The sequence below is a fragment of the Aulonocara sp. 'chitande type north' Nkhata Bay genome, linkage group LG16 (assembly GCF_057382095.1).
Source record: "Aulonocara sp. 'chitande type north' Nkhata Bay isolate Kocher_YH1m ecotype deep benthic linkage group LG16, A_spYH_male_GT1.1, whole genome shotgun sequence".
NCBI lineage: Eukaryota > Metazoa > Chordata > Actinopteri > Cichliformes > Cichlidae > Aulonocara > Aulonocara sp. 'chitande type north' Nkhata Bay.
This window is the reverse complement of record NC_141359.1, coordinates 38,435,700-38,451,598: the sequence shown is the minus strand read 5'-3', so window position 1 is coordinate 38,451,598 and position 15,899 is coordinate 38,435,700. Positions and strand designations below refer to the sequence as shown.

The following is a 15,899-nucleotide window of genomic DNA, read 5'->3' as shown; positions in this document are numbered from 1 at the left end:
GCATGTTTAGCCTTGTGCCTTAGTCAAATTAAAGTTTTGATTTCAATTTATGCAGCGAAATTGGAAATTTAAGAAACACTAACAAGTTGATTTTTAAAGGGTAATTTTAAAACATTCACAGTAAAACGTTCTTCAGAGACGGAGCATCAGTATTCATTCAGCTCTTTAGTAATTACATTTGGTCCAACCATTTCTATTCTTTGGTCACATTAAAGGAAACGACTGTCTGCTGTTATGATGCATGCACACGAAGTGCAAAGCAAACGTTCACCGTGTAAGTCATGTGAAAACAGTCGTTGGAGTGCTTTTGAACTCTGGCTTTTAACAGCCAATGTTATCCTGAAAACACAACCTTATGCTTGGAATTAAGAAACAGGAACATATTTTAAAAACCACCTCTAAGCCCCATTAATTACAGGATAATATGGGAACACCCACTTTCGTTCTGCAGGGATGTTAGCTGCTCTTAGCTTGCTAGCTTTTGCTTTTTGTTTTGTTGTTGTTTTTTCGTACAGGAAATTCAAAATGATGTGCATGTGACAACTTCGACTACTGCATAATATTTCTGTCACAGATCCTGGCACGAGCCACACCAACACACTACAGCACATTAGGAGAAATCCTCAAAGCTCAAGGATTTCTCCTGTATTTCCAGCCTTTTATGCATCTTGTCAGAAAGTTTTAAATTCATCGCATGATCTAATTTACTGTGACGTTCAAACTGCTCCTCTGTTGCAGACTGTAGCAATCTTTTGCTGGAGTTGTTGTGCCCATTTTCCCCCGGGGGTGTACAAGGGACAACAGAAATCTAATAGGCTGCAAACTTGCTCCTCACTTTCCAGGATGAGTCATTACATGAAGTTCTCATCTGAGCTTAAAGGCAGTTTAGACATTTCAGTGTGTTTTTCAGACCAAAGGCAGTACAATCCAAAACAAGTCAGATGGTCTCATAAATTAAAAGCATGGAACTGATCCCTGAGCAGTATATTCCTTGGAGGTCTGTACTGTTTAATGAGCGTGTGCACTGGCACTACATTTGTGTGTGCACATGTGTTTCAGCTTGCTGGCATAAGTCAACTTTAACACAGTATTTGTTTTGATGTTCATTTACTTTATTAAATGCTTGAGAGTGAAACTGTGCACACTTCAGTGCCGTTGTTGATGAGCTGATGATGGACTGCAGTTAGCCGTCTGCAGTGACTGGAACGTGTATTTGTTCATATTGCTAAGACTATGAGGTACTTCCCGCTTTTATAAAGCATTCATAAAGCTGTCAGTTTGATTTCTAGTCAGTGAGCTCAAAAACAACAGGTCAAATACATGCCCACCAGGAAATAAACCCAACAGAACAGAAGTAATTTTATCTGATGCATTCAAACATCTGTCACTTTTTGATTTAGACGAACGGTAACTAACGGGATTCTCACTGAAGCCAGAAGTGGAGACTGAAGCTTGTTATATGCTCTGGGAAACGGAGTCCCAGAGTTTGCTTAAAATCATTTATTTTGCACGTTCTCCCAAGACTGAGCCTAAATGATAAACTGAAAAAGTATACTTTAGTTCTGCAGTCTAGTTACCTTGCTTAATTAACATTCCCCGAGCAACAAGTTTGAAAACCTGTCCTGTACTTTTGTATTCGAGCCAGGAGAATTAGCTTAGCTTGTGTGAAGAATAGATGCTTGGCAATTTAAAAAAAAATCACTGCCAATTCTGCATCCAGAGAAAGTATTAACCTGGCAAACATCAAACTAATTTGCCGCTAGTTAAGCCGTACACTGTAACGATGGCTGCTTTCAGTCACTTCGATATGAAAACTAGAACCTCTGTCTTGTGTGTGTCCTCGCAGGAAACTGGCAAAGTCCACTCTTGTGCTCGTGCTGGTGTTCGGCATCCACTACATCATCTTCGTTGGGATGCCTCATACATATCAGGGACCAAGCTGGGAAATCCGAATGTACTGTGAGCTGTTTTTCAACTCATTTCAGGTACTTTCTGTGTTACACAACATGTTATGAGCGCTTCGCATCCGCTTCTTCCTGTGAAAAATGCACCGAGCAGCAAACACACCTGCACCAGGTCATTTTGCTCAGACCTTTGGCGATCCATGAAGGGAATGCAATTTTGGTGCACAGAGCAAATGCATTTTTCCTGGTCGCTTGGACTTGCTTAGCATTGGACCTGCTCCATAATATTTTGGCCACTTTAACTAAAAAACAAAAACATTTTGTTTTCCTAACTTTTGCACTTTTCTTTTGTTTGTGGAAACTTTCAGCCGGTCAGTCCAAGCATTATTTGGCAAGTTAATGAGAGACTATTTAAAACTGTGCAGTTGCCGACAGCTAGAGGGGGCCTACAATGAACATCGTTTATTTACACTGGTACACACAAGCTCTTTATATCTATTCCAAGGTCACAGGCATCTGTTCCATCTGCTGCCTAAATAAACACGTGTAAAACCACAATTGCACAGCGAGTAGTGAAAGCATCAAGCAAGCGACTTTACTCATGAGCTTATCCAGTTTGGCAGCTTTTAATAATGATTCCACTCTTTCCAAGCCAAATCAGCAGGTGTCTTGGGTACTGACCATTTCAAACGACTCGCCACAAATCCATAGAAACCAATCAATTAACAGTAACACCAGTGCTCCTGCATTTTTAATTACAGTACTGTTAGACGTGTCTCGGCAGTAACGATGTGAGTGACAGGGATTGTAGAGATTTTACAGTGCTCCCTGAACCAAGAGGCTTGTACGGCCACAGCAGCTCTAAAGATTTAGCATTTAGAAAAGCCTTTAATTACTGCTGTCGCACTGTAGTAGCATTTAAAAGCAGATCATTATAGATTTTTCTCCGGCCAAATAAAAATAAGCACTGTTACACACACACAGAAGAGTAGATTTCTTTAAGCTTGCTGACACGCCAAAGAATATTCAAAAGGGAATTCATCTTATTTGCCTCTGCTAGTGTAAATAAAGTGTAATCGAACTGCCGTGTTCATGTCTTGGATGTAATCTGAGTAACAATAACTTACTGAGCATCTTCTAGATCAGGGGTGCCCGATCCCAGTCCTCGAGAGCTTCCGTCCTGCAGCTTTTAGATGCATTCTTGCATCCTTCAGTTACTTTTCTGAAAGTGACTGAGTCGTGGATATTTTATCACTTACACGTCAACTAGTCAGCTCAATTATTACATTTTTCATGTCATGGATTGGGATGGCCCACAATTATCTTCTCTAAATGCCTCTGGGTGACTGTCAGTGAAGTGCCTTCATAATGACTCTGAGTGCTGCCTAAATTTAAATGAGCAGTTATATGGGGCGATCGTGGCTCAAGAGTTGGGAGTTCGCCTTGTAATCGGAAGGCTGCCGGTTCGAGCCCCGGCTTGGACAGTCTCGGTCGTTGTGTCCTTGGGCAAGACACTTCACCCGTTGCCTACTGGTGGTGGTCAGAGGGCCCGGTGGCGCCAGTGTCCGGCAGCCTCGCCTCTGTCAGTGCGCCCCAGGGTGGCTGTGGTTACAATGTAGCTTGCCATCACCAGTGTGTGAATGTGTGTGTGAATGGGTGGATGACAGGTTGTGTAAAGCGCTTTGGGGTCCTTAGGGACTAGAAAAGCGCTATATAAATACAGGCCATTTACCATTTACCATAATTATATGTAAGTGGGGTTGAGCCCTGTACTGGGTGTGAACTAGATTAACTAACATACATGAACAGAGTTTATTTTCAGCTTGGCATGAATAATCAGCGAACATGTTACCAAAATGTTTATGCCATACATGCGTAAGCTACTGTTTGAAAAAGCTGAAACGTTATGCTTCAGCATAATTAATAAATAAATAAATAAATAAATAAATAAATAATAATGAATAAATGAGGCCTTTCATTGAAAAAAATAAAAATGCACGAAACCTTGTGTAATTTTTACTGCCTGAGTTCATTTTAGTCATATGTACTCTAAAAGTAAGTACAGAAAGGAAAACATGGTTTTAAAGGTCACTATACAAAATTTACGGTATTTTCCTACATTTGGTTTTCGCTGGTCGCCTGCGCTGAGATGATGTCGTTTTCATAATTCGTAGTTTCTTTGAACCAGTTTCAATTAAGTTTACACTTAAGTGTTCTGCAAATTATCCACTGTCTTTTAAGTATTTTATAATAACTGACCTTCAGGCACATTTACTTAAGTTTTTTATTAACCAGTCAAGCATTTAATACGATGAACATTCAACACTCGAGAACTTCTGAAAGTCGTGTAATAAAAGGTCTTTGTGGTAAAGGTGCTCGGTCTTCTCTCTGAGGCCACTGATTGCTGAGCAGTGTCACAGGAAGTTATATAGCAGACACAATGTGCAATTAACAAGAACGAAAGAAAATAACAGCTGACAGAGTGAACATGATGCCGTCTTAATGTGAAATGTTGCTGTCATCAGATTAAAAATGATCCTGTAGTTTAAAAAAAACCTGACAGTTAAATATCGAGGTTAAAGATACGTAAATCATTTTGTTTTTTATTAACATTTTACACAACTTGAAAGGAAAAATTAAATAAATTTGTAAGCAAAAAACCTAAATAGATGATGTAAATGTCAGCTTTAATGTTACTCTGATTTACCAGCAGAACAAAATACTGTCATTCCTATAATAAGTACTTTCCTTCACGTAACACCACATTGTTTTATATTTATTAAAAAAATAAACCCAGAAGACACTCATGAATAATTCTGTGTCTTTTAAAGGTGCATAGTCAGCGTAGGTGCAGGGTAAGCAAAAGGGAGCCAGTCTCAGTGCCAAAGTCAAGCTTAGGTAGACGTGACTGTGCAAGGAGTAAGTTTAACAATCGTGGTTTCAGAGTCATTATTCAAAAATAGGAATATATAGCAAGTTCACAAAACTGTGACAGTAACTTCAGAGCACAGAGGCTTCACAAACAGGAAGCATGACTCTTTAACTTTGTTTACTTTGTAGTTTCGTAACCTTTTCATGGCTGGCGGTGGCTGCGATTAGACGCAATAGGCTTTCAGGTCGTCTGTTTGCCCATCCCAGGCTTGTGGATACAATATCTCAGGAATGCCTTTGGGGAATTTCTTAGCATTTGGCACAAACTTTGACTTGGCCTCCAGGATGACATGGTTAAAATTGAATTTGACTGCAACTTCAGTGGTTGGCAGAGTCATTCAAACGCAATGCGGCATTTCTAATTTACAGAATAAAGGATATGTGTGTAGAGCAGGTTTTAAAGGGTAAAGAGAAAGGAAGCGTGTGGAACATTGTATCAGCTGCCTGTGGGAACATTGTTCTACCTTACTAATAAATGGACCCCAAAAGCTCTGATCCATGTTTGATAATGTGCAGCTACATCCTTAAATAGTAGGGGGCCATATTCAACCAACCAGTATAACCAAGACATTTTAATAATTTCTTTTTTTTAATTAGGCTGATGTGTGCACCTATGCCAGCTGAAGCCAAAAACAAACAAACACCATGCTTGAATTTGTGATGGGATCTAAAGATGCAACAAAAACACAATTTTCTGCCAAAATGAGAACAAAAATTACGCACTGCCCCCCGATGAGCCAAATAACCCTCAGCTGCATCACTCCATCCACCTCAGCATCCACCTCAGCATCCACCGCAGCACGAGCGCATTTATTTGAAGCCACAATATTATCATGGAGACAAAAATTGCTCTGAATGTGTAAATTAAACACATTCACTCGAAAACATTACTTGTTATTGCATTTATCCATGTAAATACTCTAAAAAAAAAAGTAAACCCTTAGATAAAAAATAAAGTTAAGCTACATGCAGATGTAAGGACAGATGCTAAGTATCATTTGTATGGAAGTGATGTCTGGACAGGTGCTAAGCAACCCACAGGGCTAGATTAACCTGGGGTGGAAGTTATCTGCCAAGCTCTTACTCACCTCAGTTCCTCCAATTCTCTTTTGCATGGATGAGTGCTCCCAGACTCCAGGTTTGGTATGATTGGTTTTGCAAGTGACAATTAATTTAAAAAATGCATTTACAAAGATGCACTCAAGCACATTAGTGTAGTGATAAAGGCCTGAAGTGTAATGGATTTTTTGGAGTTAACCCATTGCCCTTGTGAGGTGTCACTGGATCAGAAGGCCTGGGAAAAGTTTAGTCACAGTAAGGAGAGTATGATGACCTCTGTTTGCTGATAGTGCTGAGCTTTCTGGCTTTACGAAAGGTAACAAGGACACCCCACCTGCTTTTAGATATTTAATTACAAGTAAAGCTCTTAATCTTTGATTTCAGGTGTTTTCAGTCTCATTCCTACAAGTGTATAAAATCAAGCACCTAGCCATGCTGTCTGCCTTTGCAAACATTGTTCTAAAGAGCTCATTGAATTGAAGCTGTGCTGTAATGGGATGCCGCTGTTGGCTGTAGCTCAGGTGGTAGAGTGGGTGACCTACTTACCGGAAGGTTGGTGGTTTGATCCCAGTCTGCTCTAGTCTGCATGCCAAATATCTTTATTATCCCCACGCTCCGATGCATCCATCGGAGCATGAATGCGAGTGAATATTAGATAGAAGCACTAAAAAACCTTACATAAAGTGCTTGTGTGATTGGGTGAATGCACAAGTTGTATAACGCACTGGGTGCTCAGTGAGAGTAGAAAAGCGCTATATAAGAACCAGTCCATTTACCAGCCCATTCACTGTTTCAACAACTCTTACAAATATCAATGTTCCTTCTCTGGCATTAACATTAGCACAAACACTGTCCACCAGGAGCTTCATGGTATCGGCTTCTATGGCAGAGTAGCAGTGCATTGCATAGGTGGCGCGCTGCTTTAGTCCATGCAGTCTGTCAGGAAGGTTTTGGTAGAAGAGCATTTATGAAACTGATACAACGTCCTACAACCACACCTGTAGGCACGTATCTTCAGTCATTCTCCTTGACATTATCGATATTACCCCCAGGTTCATTTTGAGACAACATCAACAGATCTCCTGTAGCGTCACATTTCCTTAATATTACGTTAAGTACATGTAAAACTTATGGGCAGTACACACCTGCAAAAAAACAAACAAAAAAAACAGTAGATGGACATCCATCCATCCGTTTGGGTTGTCATAGGGAACATCATGGACCGTCTGTCAGACAGACAGATGACCGTTCACACCTAAGCCTGATTTACAATCACCAATTAACCTAACATGCATGTCTCTGGAGTGTGGGAGGAGACTACACAAGCCTCAGCCAGTCAGTCGATTCAAACTGGGCACCTATGGAAACTTTATTCCCATTCCTCCAAGTTATTCCTGCATTTGTATGTCAGCACAGCAGATTTTACACTGAAATAGCAGATGCTCTCACTCATTGTTGTGTCAGGGTCTTGCAGTGCAGTGTAGTAACACTATTAGCTGCACTATATTATTTTCTGGCTTAATATTTCCACTTCTGGAACTATTAAGCGACCATGGCTCAGGGGGTTGGGAAGCGTATCTGTAACCGGAAGGTCGCCGGTTCGATCCCCAGGCTCTCTGTCCTGGTTGTTGTGTCCTTGGGCAAGACACTTTACCCTACTGCCTACTGGTGTTGGCCAGAGGGGCCGATGGTGCGATATGGCAGCCTCGCTTCTGTCAGTCTGCCCCAGGGCAGCTGTGGCTACAACTGTAGCTGCCTCCACCAGTGTGTGAATGTGAGAGTGAATGAAAAGTGGCATTGTAAAGCGCTTTGGGTGCCTTGAAAAGCACTATATAAATCCAATCCATTCTGTTATAAGTACGTGCTTCTTTCTTCTTTTGATATTGGATAAATGTCTCTGATTCTCTGAATCCTTTTTTTTTTTTTTTAAATCAAGTAATTATCTTCTCTGCTATTTTTGAAATGCAGGACCTGAATCTCATCATTGTAGAATATATATCTCTTTACTCTTTGGTAACATTTTTATGAACAAAGACTGTGAAATAGGTAACCTTGGATACTGATTTTAGGGGCAATGATTGTGTAAAGAGATTAAATGAGTAATTTTTCATATTAAGAGGATTTGCTACAGTATGAGCCACAAGGGAATATTTCTTAAATGAGACGTTGTCAACCTGACAGAAACAATGCTGAGCTGCTGGTTTTCTTATAGAACAGATCCAAGCTGCCAAAATCAGAATTAGAGACGCTGGTGTCTGTACATTATTAACGTTTCTGTTTTTCAACAGCTTGGCAGAGTATATTCTTCTTCAGTTACTGTCATGATGAAATGTTTAGTAAAATCAGAAACTAAAAATCTCTCCAGAGAACTTTGGTTTGTTTTGGCTTTTCAGAGATTTACTACCAAGATGTCTCTCACTAGTTGTGCATCGCAACGTGCACACAAACACACACATGAGCATGCAAACACAGATGGTCTGTAGACACCTTCATAATTCATAACTGCGTTAAAAACTTTCTGGTTCAGTGAACACAAGAACAGAAGGAGCCAGAGACACACTTTCTTTATTTTAATTAGACACTACAATAAGAAAAATCTTCTACATCCTCGATAAAATTGAAGCCATAATTTTGAGCTGAAATATATAAAATCAAATGTCTGTTTATTCAAGTGCTTGGTGTAAACTGGATCTATCCCAATTACTCAAGTACATTTAATGTGACCAGATTCCTGTCATGGCGGAGTATGTCAGGGACGTTTATTAATGCACCCAAAAGCAGACGCTGGAGCGAGGGACTGCATTTTTAAACCAAAAGCGAGGCTTTATTAAGGCTGGTAAACATGTAGGAGCGACAACTAAACAGAAACCTAAACTGGGAAAAACTAAAAAACTGTGACAAGACTGTAGAATGAAACGACTACGATGCGACGTAGAAGGAAAACAGACGACCTGACAATGAACAACGGAAGACAGGGGACTTAAATAATTTCCCCCAGGGATCAATAAAGTATTCTGATTCTGATTCTGATAAATACACACAGGAGGTGATCAGGAAACAGCTGACTAGAATTAGCACAATGACGTCACAGGGGAAGTCAAACTAAACACAGTGACACACAACACTCTTTCAAAATAAACCAGGAAACACTGAGAAAATAACAATAATCAAAGAATAAAACTAAAACATGCAAAACACTGGGTCGCAGTCACTATCGTGACAATTTCATTAAATTAAACAATTTACACTTTAGGTATCCCATAAAATTACGTGGAAAACTTTAATTTTTTAAATGTATTTAAAGCAAAGTGATATTAACTGGTTACCTGCAGCATCACTATCATCTTAATAGCCATTCTTTGTATTGCATGTAGATCAAAGTGGTAAAGAATGTGATGATCGCACTAAATGTCTGAAACGGTTCATAACTTGTATTTCAATTTTTCTTTTCAGGGCTTCTTTGTGTCAATTATCTATTGCTACTGCAATGGAGAGGTGAGTAGGCAGTGATTTATTCACACTTGATAGAAGTGCTTTGACAGTATAACTAGAGAGCATGGCTGCTGTGCCTGTCAACATGTTGTTGATGCTTCAGATATACTCAGTTTTTACTACGTCATTGTATAATTACATGGGCACTCAGTACTAATGGGTCTGACTTGAAGTTTTTATTTCGATCACAACAACACAGCTGCAGAGTTGTGTGTCTGCGTCTTTCACAACACACTGTTGTGTCCACACACAGAGTGTCAGGTTTTTGTACGCCTGTCTAAGTCCTCAAAGCTGCCTTTGTTGTAGTTCCTCCCACAGCTGGTGTTGGGATCACTTTTTGCCGTGATGACACACTAAGAGACACGCAAACAGACTGACAACATGAAAACAATTCCAGCCGCGCTGATGCAGCTGCTGATATCTCCTACAAAGGGTTTAATTACTCCGGTGGTACATGTAATCTGTGGTCAGGCTGATGAAGCGTGTTTTTCTCCCTTCATCTGTGCTGCCATATTATCTGACTCTTATTATCTCATTCTGCACGGAGAGTGCTGAGCGCTGAATTAAAGTTTCCATTTCTGACACTCTGATCTTTACACAAAACTTCTCTCTTTTTTTTATGCTGTCGTTCACTTTCCCTTCGTGATCCTCATTATCCTGCGGAGCTCTCCTTTTTATTCTCCGGAGCCTTTCAGAGTCACCGAAAACCAAACAACGCCAAATTAAACTGAAGGTTTTTGTATTCTGTTGAATAAAAGCGCCATAAAGCAATTTGTTATTTTGTTATTAACACTGAGCCAAATGACTCATGTAAGGTAAAAGGGTCTCAGCCAACACTAGGAATTAACACCCTACTCTGCTGCTCCGTGGAGCTTTAAGCTGCTCCTAATGCTCTGTTTTAGTCATTCAGCCCACGCGCTGCGTGCACAGTTGAATCTTTTTCATCCACTTGCATATAGGAAAGTGTAGGCTGCCGTGTCCAGCAAACAATCTCAAATGTTTGATACCATAAAACAGTAAATTCACATGTAGGAAGGCAGAGATCTGCATACACGCTCTGGTCATCAGATTTATAAACTCACGTGTACGCCGGGTCCTCTTTTTGAAGTCATCATGAAATTTTATACATGTGCTCGGGCTTCATTTCCACTACGATTCTCAGCCATGCCTGGGTGCAGACACTCGCCTGTTTCATCACTTCTGTATTTGGTGCATAGCATTCGTACTACAACTTATTAGACATGGCGATTAGGAATGCATCAAGGAAGAAGTTTATTTTCCTCGTAATTAGGATTGGAGAATTTGTTTTGTTTGTTATAGGGCAAACCCCCCCAAAAACAAAGCGAGTCAGTTTTGTTTTGTATGTAATTGATGCACAATTATTATTATTTTCATTGACATGGCTAAAGTGCGTGTGTAGCATTCATTAAACCTTATTCAGGAGCATTGTTCATGTATTCAAAGGCTTAAAGCTCATTACTGCATGCACATAAATGTCATGATGAAATATTGTCATATTTAGAATCAACATATATCATTCCCTGTATACTGATATCACTTTGATCTTTAGATGGTCTATTGGCCTTGAAGGAAAGGTCAAGGGTCAAATATGACACGACATTTTAAAACTTCTTACAGTGCTTTTTATATGTTGACAATACACACCACACGTGTCTACACCCTCACAAAGTTTTATCAGAATTTGTTCAAATGTTATCATTACAGACAGAAAACATGTCTGCCAGTGCTCGCAAAAACATAACTTCCTTATCAGAGATAAAAATAATGTTGTCTTTTCAGGCTTTGCTTTCTTTACAAAGTGTGTCCCTGTGCCAACTGTGCGAGGGTCACACAGTTTTACTGGACATCAATCCTTTCAAAATACCTTCATGAGTGGGAAAAGTCGGTTTCTGTGTTTGCAAATGGTGTATATAGGAGGAAGTGACACAATTAAATGATTAAATTAGCTGCTTGTTCAGGTTAGGGTTGCACAGATTATCCCAGCTGGCGCTGAGCGAGATGCCTCTTGCCTCCTCAACAGTTTGCTTGACGGTCACAGAGAGGCAGCTTGCCACATTGACACTCACACCTGCACCTTATTTGCAATCACCAGTTAAACTAAAGAGCATGTCTTTGCAGGACTACCTGCAGAAAACTGTGGTAAAATATGTAATTTCCACACAGGGATGTAAGCAACAATAAGATCTGAAGCGGGGATGTGCATGCAGTCTGGCTGCTCTGATATTTTAAACAAAATGAAACAGGAACAAGGAACCACTGGTTAGAAAAGTATTCTGCACCTCAAAATATTTCTTCTGCACTCTGATCTTTGCAAAAAACAACTCAGCTTTGTGTATTTACTGGCTTTTTTCCCCACACCCCCACAGGTTCAGACAGAGATAAAGAAAACATGGACACGGTGGAATCTTTCCTTTGAGTGGGAGGGTCCAGTTGTGTGCGGCCGCTACCGTTATGGATCTGTGGTCGTAGGTCTGAACAACAACAGCACCAGCAGCCAGTCCCACCTGGCTGGTGCTGGGCCGTCCACACGCTCCACCACGCTCGTTTCCAGCCGCGTTTACCGGAGCACAGGTCCAACCGCGATCAGCATGCGTGCCACCCTGCCAGGATACGTAATCAGTAACTCGGATCCATCCATACCCGAGGAGCCTGAGGACAGCGGTCCCAAGCGGGTGGATGATATCTCACTGAGGGAAAATCTGCCTGTTCTAAATATGAGCGGAACGGCTGATGAGGAGGAGGAAACGCTGTAGCAGACATCAGACCGTTTACTCCTGTGTTATTCAAACTCTGAAGAGGGATGCAAAGACAAACCAAAAGTGTCACTCTGCAGACAAGAAGAGGAAAAAATGTCCCGGACATTCATAAGAAGAAGAACTAACGTGAACTTTTTATACAGTACTGTAAATTGTGAAGAAATGTTAACTGTTGTCATTGCTATACTGTTTTTGCTGCCAACGATCACCAAAATGCTGACTTTTAAACTTCTACACACAGAGCCTTTAACAGCGCACACAGGTCACGGTGAAAAATGAACACTGAGCCAGAGTCACAGCCCCACACATCACAGTACAGCCGGCACTTTCAGCAAAAGCTGTTGATGGCAGACTGTTTACTTACGAACATCATTTGTTGGAGCGTAAGCAGGCTGGCTGATAAGTGCTACAAGTTGGCAACACTGCTGCTACTCCAGACCCTTTATCTGATAGTGGCTTATTACCTTCAGACATTTCCAAATGACAGGAGGTGAAAAGCTTTTGAGCACCTAGTTTAAAAAAGGACTAAAATAATTAAGTAAAAAATAAAACAAGTTTTTTCCTCAGGGAGGGCAACACCACAGTGCCCTCTATTGCATCACAGCCACTGGAGGTTAGCTTGGAAACACACTGTAGCATGTTTAACAGCGGTCGTCTGACGTTATGGAAATTTCAGCATCTTTTCCAGCCATCACCTTGATTGTACAGTATATCACATGAGTGCCACATCCAAGCTAGACTCGCACAGCAACGCAAAAATAGACGTTACGGATTGGATGGTGAGGTGAAAACACAGCATGAGCAGCATGATAGCTAACGAGGGATAAAAAACCCATAATCTCAAAGCAAACTGAGCACTGGTGAATCTTGGTTCTAGCAGACATGTTCTCTCAATTTGATCATACAGTAGATGTTTTCTTTAAATCGCTACAAGCTTCATCGAACAGACAATGGGCTCTATTTTCCTGCAAGTGTAAAAACAGCAGCTGCAGAAATGCGTGAGGTCACAGACATGCACACCTGCCAGCTAAAGCTATAACTATGCTTGGAATCACTTGTCTGAGTTCAGCATTAGTCTTTTCTCTACCTCAAACTGACGCATGTTTAAAAAGAATGTATATAACTAAATACAGCGTTTTTGTCATCTCTGGCATAATTTCATTTTTGTTTGTTTTTTTGAGAAAACAAATATTTTACCCTACTTGGGTTTAGAGCTTGGGTTTGTTGCTATATCAACACATTTTTAAAAGCTTGAATACTAATTTGCATATATGAGTTTTTTGGGGGCAACAACACACTGATGATGTAGAAGTCTCAAAAACTGTATGTTTCAAGTATCATACACGTCAGCTTGTATGCATCTTATACATGACCTTGAATCGTTTTTTCTTTCATCTACCTCATGCTGATGTGTCAAAATACAGTAAGTTTGACTGAGCTTTTTACCAACTCACATCTCCGCCACAGTTTTAGCTGTGAGGTGTCCATGGACAGTGTAACAGGTGGAAGGACAAAGCTGCTATGGCATCGCTCACTGGTTTGTGAAGTCTTGTTATCCAGTGTTTTCACCATCTTGTTGTTTTGAAACACGATGTGATGTGATGAAGGAGTTGATCTGCCTGGCTGCACGCTCATCGGCTCGTTCTTAGCCAATCCCTGGCTAATCCTTAAACCACCAAAATTTACAAAATCAGCGTCACTTTTTACCCACTGTGAATGTGAGTGACAGAGTCGATTAGCTCATGAGGAAACATTAACAGAACTCAGGGCCTACTTCCATTTTTCTTACATTTATGTAGATAAGATTAATCTTTACTGTCATTGTACAGATAGTAAACAATGAAATTTCAGAGCACTACATTTGAAGGTGCATAAAGACAAGATGAAAACAGACATCATGAAAAGAGGAAGGAGGAAACATGTTACTACAATCACTCACAAACCAGCTTTTACACCTGAGATGTAAGCTCAGTGTTGGCAGCGTTAAGTTTAAGTGTATTTAAAGTCTTTACCGCCCATGGAAAGAAGCTCTTTCCTAATGTTGTTCTGCTTTTAATGTTCCTCCTTCCAGAGGGCAGTTGGCTGAACAAGTGGTGCCCAGGATGATTCTCTTTGCTCTGGAGGGACATCAAGAGCTTTGAGTCTCATCCAAAGAGGTTAAAGGACATCCTATGGTCTTTTCAGCTGACCTCATCACCTCTGCAGTTTTCCCTGTCAGCTACTGTACAGCCAGCATGCCGCACAGTAACAGCAGTGTCAGAGCGCTCCCAGCTGTAGAGCAGTGGTCACCAGCAGTCTGTCCTGCAGACGGTACAGAAATCTGCTTGCAGCCAAATGTAGTTGGTCTTGAAAGGACTGGACAGACTGATCATGTGAGTGCAAAGTTGTATAAAAGCATAAATAGTGAAAAAAAAGTCTTGCTGACTTTGGCCAAAGTAAGATTCAAATCGGGATTGGGAAGTGATCCGGGTTTTGTCCCGGTGGCCAGGAAAAGAAGAATGTGAGGTTATGGCTCTGTCCATATTCATTTAGATAGGGGATTAAAAATAACTGCCCACACGTGTGTTGGCCCTGTGGCTGCTGAGTGGAAAGACTTGGACAGTCTGTGAAATGCAGTATACTTTCTGTGTAATTTCTGACATACCTGTAGCCATCAAATTCAGCAGGAATGATGAATGAGTCCAAATCTGAGCAGACAAACTCTGAATTATGTCAGGATGATTATTACAGCTATTTTTCATTTTGCCACTTCCAATTATCTTTATAAATACTTGCAGTTGTAGCTCATGTGCATTCAAGTAGAGGCGTATAATGAGCAGCGACACAACGATCTATCCAGTGTTCCCTGAACAAATGATACGTGCTGTTAAAACATATTTTTTAAACAATTTCACACATGAGAAGGCAGCACACGATAAAAAGTACACTCTATTGGTGAATTATGGACATGTGCTTTTCACTCAGAAGCCTCTTAGAGGATGGAAGATGACTCGTAACTTAAATCCTGCTTACTTTACTTACAGCTGACAGAAAAGGATCCTGGGACTCGGCGACACCTGGAAAATGAGAGGCTGAATGCCTCATGCTAATAATATACTCAGCCTTTTCTCCTCATTGCATTAGACCAGGGGTAGGCAACCTTTCTGATGACGAGTGCCATATGATTGCATTAGCAATAAATGTAATAACGCTCTATATGAACAGTTACACACTATATAGAACCACTTTATAGAATTATATTTGCTCGCAGATGTTGGCAGCTGTCAGCGAATAGCGAAAAAAAAAGACACTTTTTATCCATAACAAGAACTCCATGACAGCAAATGAACTGTACAACAGAAAATACAACTGCTATTTATGGTCTCCTCACAACAATGATAAGAGAAATAAACTGGGCCAATATGGCATGTTTGTTATTATTCAACCCAACCCTTCAACTCATTCATGTCACCTAAAAGGTAAACCTGTTTCTCCATCACAGCTCTGATGATTCAGTAAGGACATCTCCTGGTTTCATCTTCATGTTTCCCTCTCACCACATATCCAAACCGACATCATGACCAGCAGCTTTACAGCTGTGGCTCCAGCAAACATCAGCTAACATCAGCAAACATCATAGAAAGAAATATTAAATAAATTCTAACAACAGCTGATCAAGCTTAAACGTGCTGCTCTTGTTTAGCGCGACATCCGCTGGTTTCCTCTTTCTGGCACAAAATGGGCGATAAACAAACAA

General features: G+C 40.6%; 1 protein-coding gene across 2 annotated transcripts in view; it reads left to right on the top strand.

The window, feature by feature from the left end:
• pth2ra (parathyroid hormone 2 receptor a) overlaps nucleotides 1–13,319 on the top strand; it is a 70,996-nt gene extending 57,677 nt beyond the window's left edge. The window contains exons 11-13 of one of the 2 annotated variants that reach the window (XM_086267022.1): nucleotides 1,847–1,985; nucleotides 9,348–9,389; nucleotides 11,774–13,319. In XM_086267022.1, coding sequence (XP_086123148.1) covers nucleotides 1,847–1,985; nucleotides 9,348–9,389; nucleotides 11,774–12,160 — 568 coding nt within the window. In that variant the 3' untranslated portion in view covers nucleotides 12,161–13,319. The remainder of the gene's footprint in view (nucleotides 1–1,846; nucleotides 1,986–9,347; nucleotides 9,390–11,773) is intronic. The other variant, XM_086267023.1, reaches the window with a different exon arrangement.
• Nucleotides 13,320–15,899: the final 2,580 nt, after the last annotated feature.